Source organism: Harmonia axyridis, chromosome 2 (genome assembly GCF_914767665.1).
Source record: "Harmonia axyridis chromosome 2, icHarAxyr1.1, whole genome shotgun sequence".
NCBI classification, from domain to species: Eukaryota; Metazoa; Arthropoda; class Insecta; order Coleoptera; family Coccinellidae; genus Harmonia; species Harmonia axyridis.
In genome coordinates, this window is record NC_059502.1 from 19,473,165 (window position 1) to 19,491,480 (window position 18,316).

The 18,316-nt window shown below is 32.4% G+C and overlaps 1 protein-coding gene across 3 annotated transcripts in view; it reads left to right on the forward strand.

Moving 5' to 3' along the window:
- The window catches only part of LOC123672098 (pleckstrin homology-like domain family B member 1), a 71,083-nt gene that overhangs the window by 43,863 nt on the left and 8,904 nt on the right, over window positions 1–18,316 (forward strand). For all 3 annotated transcript variants that reach the window (XM_045606082.1, XM_045606084.1, XM_045606083.1), the window contains 9 exons: window positions 2,601–3,135; window positions 8,581–8,887; window positions 9,715–9,848; window positions 10,376–10,720; window positions 10,806–11,184; window positions 11,297–12,080; window positions 12,519–12,665; window positions 12,919–13,060; window positions 16,107–16,182. In XM_045606082.1, the coding sequence (XP_045462038.1) occupies window positions 2,601–3,135; window positions 8,581–8,887; window positions 9,715–9,848; window positions 10,376–10,720; window positions 10,806–11,184; window positions 11,297–12,080; window positions 12,519–12,665; window positions 12,919–13,060; window positions 16,107–16,182 (2,849 nt within the window). The remainder of the gene's footprint in view (window positions 1–2,600; window positions 3,136–8,580; window positions 8,888–9,714; window positions 9,849–10,375; window positions 10,721–10,805; window positions 11,185–11,296; window positions 12,081–12,518; window positions 12,666–12,918; window positions 13,061–16,106; window positions 16,183–18,316) is intronic.

Here is an 18,316-nt window from a genome sequence, read left to right on the forward strand (position 1 = left end):
ACGATTGTGTGTACTTTGAATTGTGGCCGTTTTTGATTGTTCGTACGATCAGATAGTTGAATTATTGTTGTGATATATTGTTTTGAGTGGCGTTGGTTTTGTGGATATGGTGAATTTAGGAATGCTAGGGATGAATCTCTCTGAAGTTTTAATACAGGTTCGGTTCTTTTAAAAACGCAAATAAAATTTAGTACTTATCATCTAAGTATTTTTTTGAAATATTCATTTAGAGTTGAAATTTCAACGTGCAATATCTTGATGTTTATTAAATCATTCAATTTCAGTTCTCAAAAATTACTAATTGGATTTTCTAGTTAAGTTACTATTTTTTATGATAAGCCAATCCAATTAAACCTTTTTTATATTCTGTTTCAGTGATAGAGCTTGATTAACTTTTTCCTACGTTGTTTAAAAAGTTCTCGCACTGTTGTGGATAAAAAATTAATATTTGCTCTATTGTAATCTTATGAAACATGAGTTAATAGGCTTAATAAATTCTTCGCCCAGTTATACAGAATAATATAATTTTATTTATGGTTGAATTTCCATTAGTACTATTTCTGTTCAAATTCAGCTTATTATACTTGTTATATTCGTAATTATGTATTTTCGATTGTTATGGTGGTCAATTAATGATGTTCAAGAAAACTCTGAATATATTTCTCAGTAATTACAATTTTACTTGTACATAAATATTCTGAAAAAACTAGTCCCATCATACTAGTTCAACATCATCAATTGTCAAAAGCTATTTTAAAAACAACTGCTCATTATTTTTGATCAGTATAGAGTGGACAGCTCCGAATAAGCATTTGTAATTTTTAAGAGGTTTTTACTGCTGCATCAGAAATTCTCACACGCGTAAAGTATGTTCATCGCCCAATTCGGTGGTGTTAGAAAATAGTTTTAGCTGAATTAATCCTACAAAATATGAAATATTATACTTGCAAAAGATATGCTGTGTATATGCTTGTGCAGTTGAATGTCATTATAAACCAATTGGTTCAGCCTAAATCAGAAATGGTATAAAATTGAATTGATTAATTAGATTTAGAATAAATTATAAATGAATATAGTCATTGGTTATATTCCTATGATAAATATTAGATTCACTCGAATGAACATTGTTCAGATTATAGTATTTAATAAATTATAATCACATACATAGTTGTTAATGACTGCATACTAATTTCAATTTCGGAATAATATTCCAACAATATTTTTCATCAATTACCTACTTTTCGTTTTTCGCAGAAGAATGGATAATAATCTCAATGTACCGGATTTTTCACCATAATTTGACCCCCCTTCAACTTAGTTACTAAAAGAGGTACAAAAAATGTTTTCTACAAAATTTTCACGAAATCGACTAGTGTTTTGTAAAATGATTTCAAAAAATGAAATATATACAGAGTGGGCAACATATTGATTGCAACTTCATTTTTTCAAATGGAACACCCTGTATATTTTTCTAAAATTGACTTGCTCTTTTTCCCCTGATTTCGAATATATAACATATGCTTGGCCTATCTCTCTTATTCATATGCTTGGCCTATCTCTTATTCTGATTAACACACAGTTTCAAATTTCAAGAACCACCTAGCATGCTCAATGATCAGTTTTCAAGTGGTAGGCTGCGATAACTAAAAATGCCCTTTTTTGAGTTATAGCTTTGGCAACGATATGACATATGTTTTTTCCTATAAATTATAATTTGATGATTTGGATGCAACTCCATATATTCTCTCCTTGTAGTTTTCTTATTTTTATTTTTCTTCGCATAAAGTGAAAATATTTCAAATTCAAGTGCATATTCGATGAATATTTCTTTAATCGTTGCCAACGAGATAACTCAAAAAAGGCCATTTTGAATTATCGCAGCCTTCCACTTGAAAACTGATTACTCAGCTTGCAAGGTGGTTTTTAAAATTTGAAACTCTGTGGTACTTAGAATAAGAGAGATAGGCCAAGCATATGTTATATATTCGAAATCAGGGAAAAAGAGCTAGTCAAATAAAGAAAAATATACAGGGTGTTCCATTTGAAAAAATGAAGTTGCAATCAATATGTTGCCCACTCTGTATATATTTCATTTTTTGAAATCATTTTACAAAACACTAGTCGATTTCGTGAAAGTTTTGTAGAAAACATTTTTTGTACCTCTTTCAGTAACAAAGTTAAGGGAGGGGGGGGCAAATTATGGTGAAAAACCCGGTACAAAGCAATGATATATGTATTTTTGAAATATTCATGAAAAAAAATTTCAAAAAATCATTACAAAAGAGATAAAACTATAATTTTTCCTTCTGATTTTTTGCTCCATAAAGAGATACAGGATGAAGTGAATCTACAACATAGTAAACCGTACAAAGTTTGGTCTTCGTAGGAGCGCCAGAGAGGAAATTAATGGGTACCTAATGTTTGACGCGGAAAGCCACGTGGTGGTAATCCCTCTTCAGAACTTTCTAAAATGCATTTAATGAGTGAGAATTTTGAATCCGGAAATCAAAACGAATAAATCATGCGTAGCTTCCTTTATTCAATGAATAATTCCTTCAAAATCATATCGCTAGAAGACATAACACACCATATTCTTGCAGGTGCTATGCTAACGATAGGAAGGTCGAACTACATGAGGTTCAACCATCCCGCCGAAGCAAAACTGATGAAATCGGTACTACCAAACCCACGAATCTCAATGCCGTCCATAAGCTTCGAACAGGAGAGCCAAATCCAGACCGTCAAGTTCCTCAAGAAACCCCCGGCAGTGCCCAAGAAGAGTCCCAGAGAGTCTTACTCCGACAGTGGCAGCGAAGAAATACCCTCTAGCATCATGACCAAGGTGTCGAAGTTCGAGTATCTGGCAGCTCAGAACCTGAAGAAGTCCATATCGCCGAAGGTGTTCACCTCCAGCGCGGTCACCGTGAACACCCCGGCAAAGGACGTGCTCGGAAAGTCTCCGCCAGACCTGCACAACCTGGCCAAAAACCTACCGCAGAGTGCCTTGAATTATTCCGAACTGAATCATAATAACGAAAAACAGAAGGTCAAAGTTAGGGATTGGCCGTTGTTCGGGAAGAAGTCACCGCAGTATGTTAATGTGGAGCTGAACGACGCGAAGAATATCAATAACAGGTGAGATGAGTGAGCAACAGGTGGTATGTCGACGGGTTTGAATGTTTCGTAGAAAAGTTTTGTTTATATGAAGCCGGAAATTGTTTGAGTTTATTGTATTGAGTGGTAGAGGCGGATTTATGCATTTGCCGCCAATAGGAATTTTCAATTTTTACCACCCTTACTGGCATTTGCTCTTCAAAGTTCACAATCATATTGATTAAGTTTTTTTTGGCGATGAAATTGCATATCATTAGTGCTCTATCGTTCTCATTATATCACCCTTTTTCTGTTATCTGTATGATTGTGAACTATCGATTCCTTGTGCCAGTTCCTAGATTATTTTCACAACCCATAATTTCATATTAATAAAAGAAATCAAACACTTGACTATACGTTCCACAATTTTTATAAAAATATACAACGACAAATCATATGATTTGTCGTTGACTTGCATGTTTCGGGTTTCATCCCATTCTCAGAACTGAATATAAAATACACACAAGTATATATAAATTACTAAGTAACATATGTTGAAGTCGGAAAACTAATTGATCGTTTATAGTTGTTGAAATATTTCGTTTTCAGAGCTGAATATATTTCCAAAAACTCCATGAGTTCTAAATGTTTACCTTTATCTCCTTTGTGTAAAATTGTTGTATCATTAAAATCTATAAAGTGATGAGAATTGATTTCTTCATTTGATTTTCAAATTGAGGAGGATAGACTAAAGATCAAAGACAATCTATTATGTTGACTTCTGTTAATCTGTTTATGTCAGAAGAGTAGCCATTGTTCTTGGCTAATGCTTTTAGGATTCGAACTTCTTTTTCAAAGTTAATTCCTGACAATGGAATTGGAATCAGTTTATGTATTAGGGTATGAACAACTGTTATGGATCAAAACATCAGTAAAAGTGCGTTTTCTATATATGTATACATACATCAAATACAAGAAGTTCATTTATTATTTTTACCTGAACATCCAAGAAATTTAAACAGTCAAAAAATTTTTTTCCATTCACTGTAACACTTTCAATCATTTTAAAACAAAGTGATAAAGTTAAACGTTTAGACCTCTTTGAGTTTCTGGATATAAAGTATTAAATAATGTTTATTATTATATCTTCAGCTCAAAAACAAAATCTTTCAATTTAAAACGATCAATTAGATTTTTGTCTGTTTCTGGGTTCAACAATATATGTTACTTTATTTTATAAGTACTTGTTTGTATTTTATATTTGGTTTTGAGAATGGGGTAACACCCGAAACATGTATGACCACGACAAATTATATATTTAAACTTGTGAAACGTATAGTAAAGTGTTTTATTTCTTTGATTAACATTGATCCATAGTTTATTTCTTCAAATTCGAACAGAAAATTCAAAGCGTGATTACATTTTGACAACCAATTGTTTATGTTGATTTCATGATAAAACTTCTAAAAAATCCACAACCTGGCAACGATGTTGGAAAACCATTTATGCCGTATTTGATTCATTTGAAGAATATTTTGAACCGCAGAAAGCATTTGGGAATAACATATGGAACAACACATCTGGCAAATAGCCTTCAAGGGCTTGCTAGCACATGAATACATTTTTTATGAAAATTTTCAATAACGATGTTGTTTACATGTGTCGGTATTCCCTTGATGTATCATGTGAGTCGGCTTATAATGTTTGGATGGTCGCAGACTTGTTGGCAATAACTTCAAATAACCCTATTTACACAAACGCAACGCACTGTGTGATCAAAAAATCTAAAATCCTTATGAAATATTAAAGTTCAATCACGCGTAGTCGTGCCCAAATTTCTTCAAAATCAAACGAGAAGAAAGTGAAATATTGAGATTCCCTGTTTTTATGGTTTCCAATGATCAAGACGTATCGTATACCCGAATAAAATTTGCAATAATCTTCTTACTGCCAGACCCATGCATCCATTTCAATTTTCTTCAACATCGGACAAATAGAACGCAAGATATAAAAAGATGTAAAGATTCATAAATCGCTGGTACAGATCCGGCTCGAAGGACCAATGTAAGATTTTTTTTTTTAATAAAACCGCTAAATTAGCTTTTCTTATCGTTTTATTTTAACTTGACGATTCTAAAAAATATTGATTACTTATATCTATCATATTGACTGAGCTGTCTCAAAAATATGGATTACTATATAGAATATCTTCAACAATTTCATGTTTGCCCTTACTCAACGAGCATTGGCATTCAATGATCTCACCCAAATGCACCTTCCATCTCCATAGCGGAGCTTGGTGACTCTGCTAGTCTGAAGTAGCACGATTGGGTTAATGCCTCAAGCACACAGTTACGTCAATTTAAAAGCTAATACAAGGATGTGCGGACACACACCGACAGACAGACACGAAATAAACGTTATTCAGGATAGCCCTAAATGCATTTTGCGAGTATAAATTTCTAAATCAGAGCCCAAAAAATGTTTTCATCCCAAACACAATGATTCTACTACCTTAGGCAGATTCGGAAGCAAAAGAAGATTGAACCTATCTCTAAAATGTGCTTCCATTTCATCCTGACGTCACTATTTTCAACAGTAACTCTTATGTTCGAATAAGCCAAAATTGTGAATTTTTCATACGAATTTTTTAATCGATTTCAACCATACACCATAAAGGGTGTTTTTTTTTTAGAGCTATAGAACTTTAAATTACAATAAAACATAGATGGATTATTCGATTGACATGAATTTTATTTATCCGCAAGATAATCTTGTGGCATTACATTTTAAATATGATTTCTGGCATATGACCTCCACTGCTGGCTCGGATGTAGTCCAATGTGGACGTCCAGTTTTCAATGACGTTTTCCAACATTTGTGGCCGTATACCGGATATCGGCAATAACACGGCGAATGTTGTCTTCCAAAAGGTCAAGGGTTTGTGGCTTATCCGCATAGACCAATGACTTTACATAGCCCCACAGAAAGTTAAATCACAAGATCTTGGAGGCCAATTCACAGGCCCAAAACGTGAAATTAGGCGGTCACCAAACGTGTCTTTCAATAAATCGATTGTGGCACGAGCTGTGTGACATGTTGCGCCGTCTTGTTGGAACCACAGCTCCTGGACATCATGGTTGTTCAATTCAGGAATGAAAAAGTTAGTAATCATGGCTCTATACCGATCACCAGGTACTGTAACGTTCTGGCCATCATCGTTTTTGGAGAAGAACAGACCAATGATTCCACCAGCCCATAAAGCGCACCAAACAGTCAGTTTTTCTGGATGTAACGGTGTTTCGACATACACTTGAGGATTAGCTTCACTCCACTTGTTGACGTAGCCATTCAACCAGAAGTGCGTTTCATCGCTAAACAAAATGAAATGGACATAGTGCGCGATACGTATTCCGCACAGAACCATTATTTTCGAAATAAAATTGCACTATTTGCAAGCGTTGTTCAGGCGTAAGTTTTATCCATAATGAATTGCCAAACCAAACTGAGAATAAATCACTTGACAGCTGTTAAATCGGTCGCCATCTTGAACTGTAATGCTAACTTAAAGTTATATACCTCGAAAAAACACCCGTTACATACATAGAAAAGAAATACGTTCTCTGAACCAGGTTCCATTTTCCTCTATTATTGAAAATACCTCTAGGCATAACCTCTTGTTACATCCAAAAAACACATATAAAGCACTAGCACTCTGGGCTTCACAGATAATGTAAACATAAACATCTACCAGAAAATAGCCACATCAGTTACTGAAAAAAATTGAATTGTTAGTGATATTTACGTAACATCTATGTAACACTATGTTATTGTTGTTATTTTGGCGCCCCAATTACACCAATTATGGCGTATTTTGGCGCCCCAAATACACCAGTTATGGCGGCCTTGCCCTATCGTATAGCGCTCCATGTTTACCAACTAACTCCTGAATGTAACCTAAAGATCTTACCTGAAAAAGTCAATGTGTTATTATAACAGCCAAAATGACAAATAATTTTAATTTGTGTCATTATTGAGGTGCCCAATAATTAAATCAGTCATCGCTGAAACGTGTTTCGGATCAGTAAATAGTCTGAAAGGATATGAGATATGGAAATAAAGTGGAGATAATCGAATCAGTTCAAACCGATACGCTACATCTACATGGACTAATGGCTCGTTGACACGGTGCGAGAAACCACGTGCGTGAAGGCCTCGAATCGTATTCGCATTCGAGCTCGAACCGTGTATACCAACCACGCGCGTGGTCAGTGTCACCACGTGCGTGCTCGAACGGGTATTATGCAGGTTTATTAGTTGGCGTTCGAGATTCGTGGTAGAACGTTGTTGATTGCTAAATTAAACAGTGTTTTTTTTAAATTATGGCAAAGTGGAGTGAACAACAAATGTCAAACTTTATTCATTTATATGAAACTCATTCTTGTTTGTGGCAAACAAACTCTCCGGAGTACAAAAATCGCGACAAACGTCAGCAGGCTTTAGAGAATATCGTGGAAGAGATGAAAATCCCGAATTTTACAGTGAACGATTGTAAAAATAAAATAAAAAATATACGTTCACATTATTGGCTATTATTACAGCCAAAATTTCACTAACAACACACACACCTTGTAGTACCGAATTCATTCTTGCAACTGAAAGCTCGAATCGTGTCAACCAATTTCACGAATGTTCTTTCGAGATGCGAGTCACGAATGCTCTTCACGCACGTGGTTTCACGCGTTCGAGCTCGCACCGTGTCAACGAGCCATAATCGATTTATTGAATGAAGGTGAGATGTGATGGGTTGTGTTTTGACTATAAAAAGGTGAAAATTCAGTCTATTTTTGATGTTCAATATTGCATACTTAGTTTCCGAGAATTTGTTAAATTAAAGCAAAGGAAATTAATTGGTGAGAAAATTTTACATTTTTTAATGAAACTGTCAATTTTGATTCATTATTTCCAATAGTTTGAGGAAAAAATCAATATGTAGAATACAAAAATTAAAAAAAAACGTTCAACTTCCAGAAATTCGCTACAAAAATTGTTTGTTTTACCGCATTAAACCTCCTAGCTCATGAACACGATCTATGATTTTTAGAACAATATTCAAGGATTTTAATTTAAGAAAGGACATACATGTATATCTGCTGAGATATTTAGTGTAAAATTCGAAATTTTTTCTGGAATACTGCTAATATCTTGATAATCTGGAAAATATTCCAAACCTGAAAAATTCACCACAGATCCTATTATGGGCCTCCCCAGATGTTTTCGATATTTTGTTGCTAAGAATTTCAAAACATAAATCATCCTAAAATGTTCCACTACAATTCTTGTTCTTCTGCCCAATTTGGTTTTTGGAATCTTTCTTATTTTTCAATTACCCCGAAAAGATGATATTTGATATATTTCTCTGAATAAAATATTTTTCTTTTCAAGTATTCATCTTCTTCACTTATTTTCATTTAATACTTTCCACAGAGTGATCATATACGAAAACGGCATCAAACCACAAAATATTAATATAGATGAAGGCAGCGAAAACATAAACAAAACTTCTAGTGGCAGCAAAAATATCAACTCCCAAAAAGTTATAATACCATCTCCAGGATATGATAGAAATCCAGGTCCTTACAACAGAAGTGTAACGCCAAGTCCGGTACATAAAAATTTGAAGGCGATACATAGGCGGAGTAACTCTCTGGATCAGCTGATAAATGGAAGTATATATGACAACACAGAAGAATTGCATGAAAGGAAGAAGGAGGCAGAAATCAAGAGAAATCAGGTAATGATTACTTATATCCATTTGGACAACTTAAATTACCAGTGTTATTGATAAATCTTGTTTTTTTTTAGGATAAAATTGTAATTTTATTAATTTAAAAGTAAATAAATTTGGCGATCAATTTTTGTAAAAATTATCAATCAAAAAATCCAGAATTCAAATAAAAAAAAAAAAGAAAATATGTCTGAACCTAAGCAAATTGAGATCACATAGTCCTTATAGTTTAGGATTTATAAATCTTTGAATACTTTTTTTAAATATGATAATCATAATTACATATCTACTTCAGAAACCTAAGGTACAGTGAAAGAGTTCGAATATAATTTTTTCATTAATAAATCTTCAGAATTACGAAGAAGCACCATAATTTATATCCAAAATGTTTGTAATAGTATAGATATATTGCATGGGAGACAAGGAAATAATGAATCATCTCGTGAAGTTCTTGATTTCATGTTAGCCATTTATTGAATAAATACTCAATACTAACAGTGATAAAAAAGATCTATCGGTTTTTTGTTTGGCATTTATGAAAATTCAAAAAGTGTTTATAATCAAAATTATTCAACCAAAATGGATAACCATTTCATATATTCTTGGATTGGTGTGGTTTGACACAATCCTTTCCCAATTTCAATACACTCTTGTTGAGTTATAGTTGTGAGTAGAGTTATCTGTTATCTTCATCAGATAATATTTATCAATAGCTGGACAAATGTTTGATTATAACATGTTCAGAATAGATCATTTGTTGGTGGAAAATGGAAGTGTTGAAAATATATAACAGAATGTCATAAATATTTTGTCACTTTAATATTCTCTTTCAGGCTCAACAGGATAGAATAAAAGAACAGGAACTTGAAAAAGCAGAACAAGCCAGACTTGAGGAAATTCTGAATATGTGTGCAGAATATGAGAAGCAATCACAAAATGATAAAAATAAGCCAGTTACTCCCAATAGGTGTGTATGTTTGTATTCAAATGATAAATTTAGATATTGATAATGAAATCAATGCTCATAAATGAAATCTATATGATGAATTGAATAATATTAGTTCAGCAGCTTTATTTTGGTTCATTATTTTCAATTTGACCATCAGAAATAATGAAAAATTTAGTCTGTACCTATAAATTTTGTTTGTATTACATACATGGAAAATTGTTCCTAACATTTCAAAATATATTATTTGCAAGTATTACCCTTAAAATTTATTTATATAATTCCTTACTATGTATACAATATAAATTTATAGATAATATTTTCGTTTTCAATTATTGTCGTTGTTCAATGTTTTCTATACCGACTCCTAGTGCGACCTCTTAGAAGCTTGAAGCTTCGGAACACCAGTTGTGTTTTGTGTAGGCTTTGGTAACTTATATTTTCGAACAAAATTTTTTCATGAGAAGAACACCTATTTTGTTCTATAAGAATATGACCCAACTCCAAACATTATGTGATCATAACTGAAAAAACCTCTAATATTTCAGGATAAAAACTAATGGATCACTGCCAAGAGATAAGCGTCAACAAATTTCTCAAGGTCCCTTTGGATCACCCTATAGCACCCCACCTTCATCGCCCGGAATATTTGATTTTCAAAAATCTAGTCAACACGCATACGAGAACACACCCTTAAATTTCCCATTGCCTCGAAAAACAATAACATCCAATTATGAAAACATAGACTTCACCCCTCCTGAAATATCGAGTGGTGAACGAAAGAATGATTTCAATAATTACGAGAATATTAAGTATCAATCTACTCCTACAAGTCATTATCCCAATTCACCCAGGACTCGAATAAAGACATTTGTTACTGCTGGAAAAGACAGGTGAGTAAAACCGTGTAAATTGAATAAAAATAAATTAAGCTGCAATTTGATACAAAGATGATTTTTTTTATTTTTTGAATTTTAGCTCACAAAAAGACACAACAAACATAATCGAAAACAAATTCACAATTCTAGAGAAGGAACAATATTTATTAGAAAATTTAAATAGGACTAAAGACACAATAGAGGATAACAGTATTGACAACAACACAAGGAAGCCGACACCGACCAAATTTATTTTACCTTTAGACGATGTTGACTTAGTGCAAGACACTACTGACACTAAAGTTAACAATAATTGTAATAGTACAAACAGCTTGAATAATTCTAATCGCACAAATAAATCAAATAGATCAAGATATCAAAGTTTAAAAACACAAAAGAAAAAACTTTTGGATGCAGTGGGAAATTTTAAAACGCTTATTTCGGAAATAGAAATACAAGAAGAAGAATTACATATAGAGGTGAGTCATTTACTGTAATGCACCAACCAAGAGGGATTTTTTGTTATTCTATTGTTTCTCAGTTTCTGATGGATCATTAGTGATTGTTCAATATAATATAAAATTTTTACAGATGGACATGGAAAGAGCGCTTTTATCAGGAGAACATAAAGCGAAAATTTTGGATCTGGAGAATCTCAAAACAAAGAAAGAAAAACTAATAAAACAAGCTCAAAAAATCGAATGTATTATGCAAGAAGCTCAAAATCAACAAACGGAAAATGAGAAAACTTGCCAAGACCGTTTGAACGCAGCTCAAGAAAAAATGGCAGAAGTAGAAAAGAAACTAGCTTCTACTGACAAAACTACAGAGGAGTATGAAATAGTATTTGAAAACTATCTCAAATGTCAAGAAATATTGGATAGTGAAAGGAAATCTTTTGAAGATTTAGAATTTCATCATTTAGAAGAAGAGGCAAATTGGTTAGCTACTAGAGAAGAAATACAAAGAGAAATTCTAGATTTAAGTCATCGTATTGAAAATTTACAAAAACAAATTAACGACTTGGGTCAACAGAGTTTAGACGCCGCTAGTGCTAATAATAAGGAGTACAAATCTTTGGAAAGCCAAAAAATAAATTGTTTAGTTAGGTTAGAAGAGGTGAGAAATAGACTCAAGGATGTTGATGCAAAATTAGCGGAATTCTCTGATCAAGAATCTGAACATGAAATGACAAGTGACACGGATAGTGATAAGTCTAGAGATCTGTTTCAACATGATTTCAATATGATGAAAGATTTGAGTTGTTCTATAATTGTTAGTAATTCAACCATACCATCAGAACATGGTTTTCTCATGTCACATTCATTCAATGACAAGTTGATGCAGGACAAGATGATTCTGGAACCTGGCATTGGTAAGAGAAAATATCATTATTGTAGATTTCAACATTTAAATATAGAATAAGAATACTCATTCACCATTATGTTTACCTAGATATTATGATATACTTCAAAGAAGATAACATACAAATTTGATGCAAACAAATACAAATTTCAGATTACTACAAGAAGTATATCTTTAAGGGTAAAGATATTTAGATGTGGTCACTAGTATATTCAAGTTTAATTCTGGTATTGAAGCTTTCAAGATTGAATTATAATATCCGCTATAAGAACATATTCTAATTCTAGATATTTTATTCATAAAGTTTTCTTCTGTGAATTCTAATGAATATTTTGTGAGCATTTCTTGAAGATCTAATCTCCCTGGAAATATAATAAAATGATAGGCCTCAGTTTATATTTTCTTTAAAATGTACTATAAAAACATAATCTGTGATCTTTATTTCTAGAAAAAAAATTTCCCAGTCAAGACGATATTGATCGAATAAGTAAGGTTACCTCCGATTCACCAATGGATATTGCATCGTTGAATAGAAAAACCATCGAATCCTTGAAAGAAATCGAAAGAAACCGACACCTTCATCTGTGTCAACAAGGTATTACTCACTTAGTTCATATAATAATAATGTTTCTTTTCACAAATTCATTAGTTTATAGAATTCATACATATTTTTTCACAACGAAACCAAAGAATTGTACTCTTATCAGTTGTAATCAAATTCGAAAGATTTATCTTATCAGTATCCAAATAAATCAATAGAGATCTCATCTCAATTCAGACCAATGGCAAATATTAGATTAGATTTTTACAAGTTATAGAAAAGTTTCACTCTTCCGTCTGAATTACAGGCTCCCAAGTGATTGAACAGGAGAGACAAAGGGTACAAGCTCTCAAAGAACGAGCTCAACAGGAAGTGAAAAGTAAATGGGCCCAGAGAATTCAAGATTGTGCTTCTATGACCTCTACTGGTTCTGAAGAAACAGCTAGTGGGTGAGTTGTAACGATTTTTTTATATATTTTTTTTCAATAATGTTTATGAAACAAAATTTTTAACCATCCCAGAAGTGTTAAAAATATGTCTAATCCAACTATTGAACAAAAGGTCGTCTAGAAACTATGAGGAAATCATTTGAACCTCAAGGACTTGATAACATGTCTAACTAATTTTTTGATTATAAGATAAGGAGTCAGATCAATTTCAAGTGTAAAAACGTTATGTGGATTAAATTATACTAGGAAATTTTCTGCTTTCTTGCGATGAGTTCTATACAAATTTGTTGCTTCAACATTTATCCTATGGATGAACATCTTTTTTCATTTATGATTTTGGTAGGTCATGTTAGGCTGTCAAAAAGGGTGCTGTACTGCTTCATCTTTTTTCGTTATCTGGATTTCCCGAAGCATTAATGACCCAAACCAAATTACCATATAAAATTGAATTAAAATTTGTCCAATAGAATATGAGATTGTGCCTGCGCAATATTTATATGTCCGGAAGAGCTAAATAAATATACAGTAATAAACATAGATAGATGTAGCACAAGGACAAGCATTTTTTGAGTGCTCATCTTTATCTTGTCATTATAAGATTGTAACATATTTTCAAAAGCATAATGATATTATGTATATATCATATTTCATATTGAATTAAATCTATTGATCATCAGGTTGTTCCATGAGTTATTGAATATCGTATCACAGGTTATTCTGATATGTCTTCTGATTCTTTTCCAACTAAAATTGTTATTTTGTTAGCAAATGCTGCGGAAAATGGAAATGACGTATACTCCCTCCATCTATGTTTATTACTTTGAAGTTTGGAACCATCTACGACCCCAACTGGAAATTCAAACCAAATTCATCAGAATCGAATGAGAATTGTAGAAGTTAGACTGTTACAATAATTTGCGGACACACAGGCCGACATACAGACAAATCCAAAGTTGTTCAGAATGGACTAAAATTTTTTTTTCGTCTCCAAAGTGACCATAAACCTTCAAACCTCATCTATATATTTATCTGTAATCAAAGTATATTTGATTAAATAAATGCCTAGGTATTTCATTATTATAATACTGCATTTTAACTATTTTTATTAGCGCTAAAAATGCAAGTCTATTGAACATGCGTTATAATTTTTTTCCATTCTAGTTACTTTTCGTAACTTATATTATTTTGGATTGATTCGGTCTCAACTTGATGGAAATTCATTAGAAATGACATTTCTTCAATTTCCACTTTTTAATTATATAAATAATGATTTTTCCCTATACAGTACCTTCTTCAGATTTTTGGTTTTTTATGTAATCAAAAAGTGGATATAAAATAATTTTCATTCAATTGCGACATATATTATTTGGCCAGAAATGGTTTGGGTGATTAAAGAAATACAAACATCTTGTGTCGTTTATAATTGAAGAAACAAACAGCATTTACCTTGAAAACGTCATTCTGTATTGAGCCAGAATATGACTACGTTATTACTCGAATTCTAAATTTGAACAGGAAATGATTTGAATTTCTCAAATATGAAATGAAAAATTGGTCAACATTATGGTAGCAACGTAAAGATTTTGGAGTCAAATTAACTGAATTTCATAGATGTGTTACCTTGGGAATATTATAGTATATGTTATAGTGTGTACTAACAATGTAATAGTGATTAAATTAGATTATAAATGTTTGGATTTCGCAGAAAATTCATGTTTAACTACTTTGTTATTTTACTAAGGTGGCCTAGTTCCACCCATGCTGGATGATCGCCCAAAAATCATCTGCTGCAACCATAAATTTGAAATTATATTGCTTATTTCAAGTCATTTCCACGAGGCGCCAAACGTTCTACTGATGTATGCTTGTTAGATTCACATAATATTCATAATTCATAATTTCGAATTTATTTGTTTCGAATTTATAGGTTACCTATACCGTATTCCTAATTGTTTAATAATGGATTACAGGGTGTCCCAAATTCGATGCTCACTGAGAGCATCTCGAGAACTATAAGACTTCAAGGTCACCCGATCTCTATTTTCGAGATACATATTAAGATGTCAGAAATCATCGTAAATATCTTGCTTGCTTCTCGAGTTACAGGGCGTTTCTGAAAAATTACTGTTTCAATTATTTCGCTGTATCTTGGTTTCTGCTCGAGATATTCGAAAAATTCTAATAATTTTTTTGGTTTATATGATACCCATAACAGATCATAGAAAATAATTACCGTTTTAGAGATAAAGAAAGTTTATATTTTTTGAATGGGACACCCTATATTTCTCAACAAAATTTTTTGCATTTGCATCTTATGCTTAAATACTTTTCATTTATTTCGAGATTCAATTCATTTTGTGCCTATTTTTTTCGAATATTACCTCAAACAAAAACCAAGGTATAGCGATATACATATTTGAAATAGTAATTTTTCAGAGACGCCCTGTAACTCGAGAACGAAGTAAAATATTTATGAACCGATAAATTTGGAATTTCTTCAACTCTTGCTGCTACCAAATCAATATTCTTTTATGTGCGTACATTTCTTTGTCGTACTGGTGTACTCTTTTACCGGGTAAAGAAAACTCACATTTAAATCTGTCTACAATACGACGAAGATTGATTCGAATTCTAAATAAATCTTTTCGTTTCCGAAAAAATATCTCTATTTTATTTAATTTTTTTATTCTTTTTTTTCCAAAATGTAAACTGTGACAATTCAATAAGGGTTGAAAAATCTTTTCTCGAAAAACCTTATAATTAGAAGGAAAATTTTTACATTATGATGCATCAACCTGTATATTCCCCGGCTCCAATTCATAATTAAATAACTCAATACGTCTTCCATTTTTGGCTGCGCCTAGCATTCAATATAACGATTTCCCATTGTTCGCTACTGTTTCCTTTCAACATGAATTTGTATGATTAAACAAAGAACTCAAATCGCATATCAATAACTGTTGTGTTCGCGTAAGGTTTCTCAAAGAAACCAAATCTGCAATATTATATGGTTTTACACACTCAAAGACGCCGTCATTCTTTTCAGAGAGAAAACTGATGATAGCAACACCGATAGAAACGAAGGAAAGGAGCCCCCTAGTTCGCCGGATCAATCAGATGCGGTAAGTTGTCTATTAGTGTGTTTATCAGACCTTAATTTATTATTGATCAGAGTCATAAAGTAATGAACATAGGTAGAGGAAGTATACGCAATTTTAACATGTCCCCAACATGGTTAAATTACGTTGTCGGATTGTGATATATTTTCAAATCCACAATTTTACTATATCGTTATGGATGTATATTATATTGAATAAAATATATTTATTTGAGTGATTCCTGATTAAATATGTAAATTTGAATACTCGGAATCCGATATTTTTCTTGATTGTCGAATTTATAATAAGCAGAATATTAATTATTTTCTGTATCTACCTGCTGAACTCCAAGGTTTGGCAACTTTTGCTCTCCTAGTGTCCTCGGCTGTTTTACATCGTTTGGCGCACTTGAAGTTTTTTTTTTTTTAATTTCTGATATATTTAGTTGTTTATTTCAATATACTTCGAGTTAATATGAAAGTTGATTCACTATGGGGCATAAGTGCGTTCTTTATGGAGAAACTCGCGAATTGAGTGAAATATTGTATCATTGATATGTTTTCATCTCCGCGAGCTTCATGTCAAATTTGATATTTATGTTGGGGACAAAATTTGCTCACTGAAAATGACGTATGCTCCCTCTATCTACGTTTATTACTATGAGATCAGAGTAGAAGTAAAGTTCTAATACGTTGACAAGTTAGTTGTTTTCAAATCATAATATCTCGCCGAAAATCGTGGAAATTATTTTCGTAGATGAATTAGTTCAAATATTGTTTGTCTTTCTTACATGAATTGAATTTTGAGTCCATCATAAATGAAATCGAATATGTAAACAAAAAGTAAGCGCTGTAAGTATCTTCAAAGGTTTTCAGGTCATTAATGGTCACTCGACTTTTGATTACTCTGACTTGATTGTTCTTGTTCAGATATGGCATTTCTCCATTAGGTGGGTGAACCAGATACTATGAACGATTGGTGCCTTTTCTCTCATATTGATGTTATTGAAATGTTCATATATTGGTCAGCCCCGTTTTCGTTGTGGATAATTTTTTGGTGTTTTATTTCCAATGAGAAACAATTAAAATCGTCAGAAATAGTATATTATTCAACGAGCGGTAATGTAGGTCATAACTCACGCAGATGAAGTTTGCAGCACTCGCCTGCGGCTCGTGCTGTAATTCATCAAGTGAGTTATGACCATTACCGCAAGTTGAATACTATACTTTATCTACGACTATATCAATAAATACTAAGAAAAAAATACAGACTTAGAATATAGACAGAAGGAATGTGAAATAAACATATGTGCTCGATCCCGACTACAAGAGAGATGGAAACATAGTGTCACCAATCACAATCGAACTAGCTTCGGCTAGCTCGAATCCAGTATAGTGTACAGTCATAGAACTATATTGAAAAACCTCAATAGTTGCCTATAAAAATGCATTAAAATATACCAAAAAACATTCCCTGTAAATGACGACTTAATGACCTTACTGCTACAAACTCCTTTATATTTTTTTCGGGCAAGTAATTCTGTATGGTAACATTAGCTGTTTGTCTTTTGAAAATGTATACCTATATAATATTTCATCTTCACTATCTAAATTAATCGTTTTCAGCAAAACATTCAGAGTAATTAGATACTAAATTAATTTGAAAACGTCAAAATTATTGAAGTGACATTCCCTCGGACATTCCTCCCCTCAATAACAATAATGGAATGTTCCCTTTCGGCCAATCGAATAGAAACAAAGAAGTATAGAAGCACAGATCCATATTTTCCGATTTATTATAGTGAGTTATAGTAGTGAGTTATTATAACTCACGATGTTTGTTAATAGATACTATTAATTGCTCAAAAGCAGTTGAATAATGGAAATAATTCAATAGGAGTAGATAAAAACAATTATAACTACCTCTGAAATATCCTGTTTCAGCTAAAAAATTCTCTGGTCGGTTGTGGTGTCAAAAAGATCAACTAATCTTCTGTAATTAGTTCCAATGCTTTGTGGGCGTTTACGTCCACAGTTTGTTATATTATAAGTTTGGGTATTCAGGTCTCAGCCTTTTGATTAGGACCTATTGATTTCAATTTTCAATCTTTTCTGTAACTTTATAGATGGAAAGTTTCGCATATGGTATCTGTACCAAT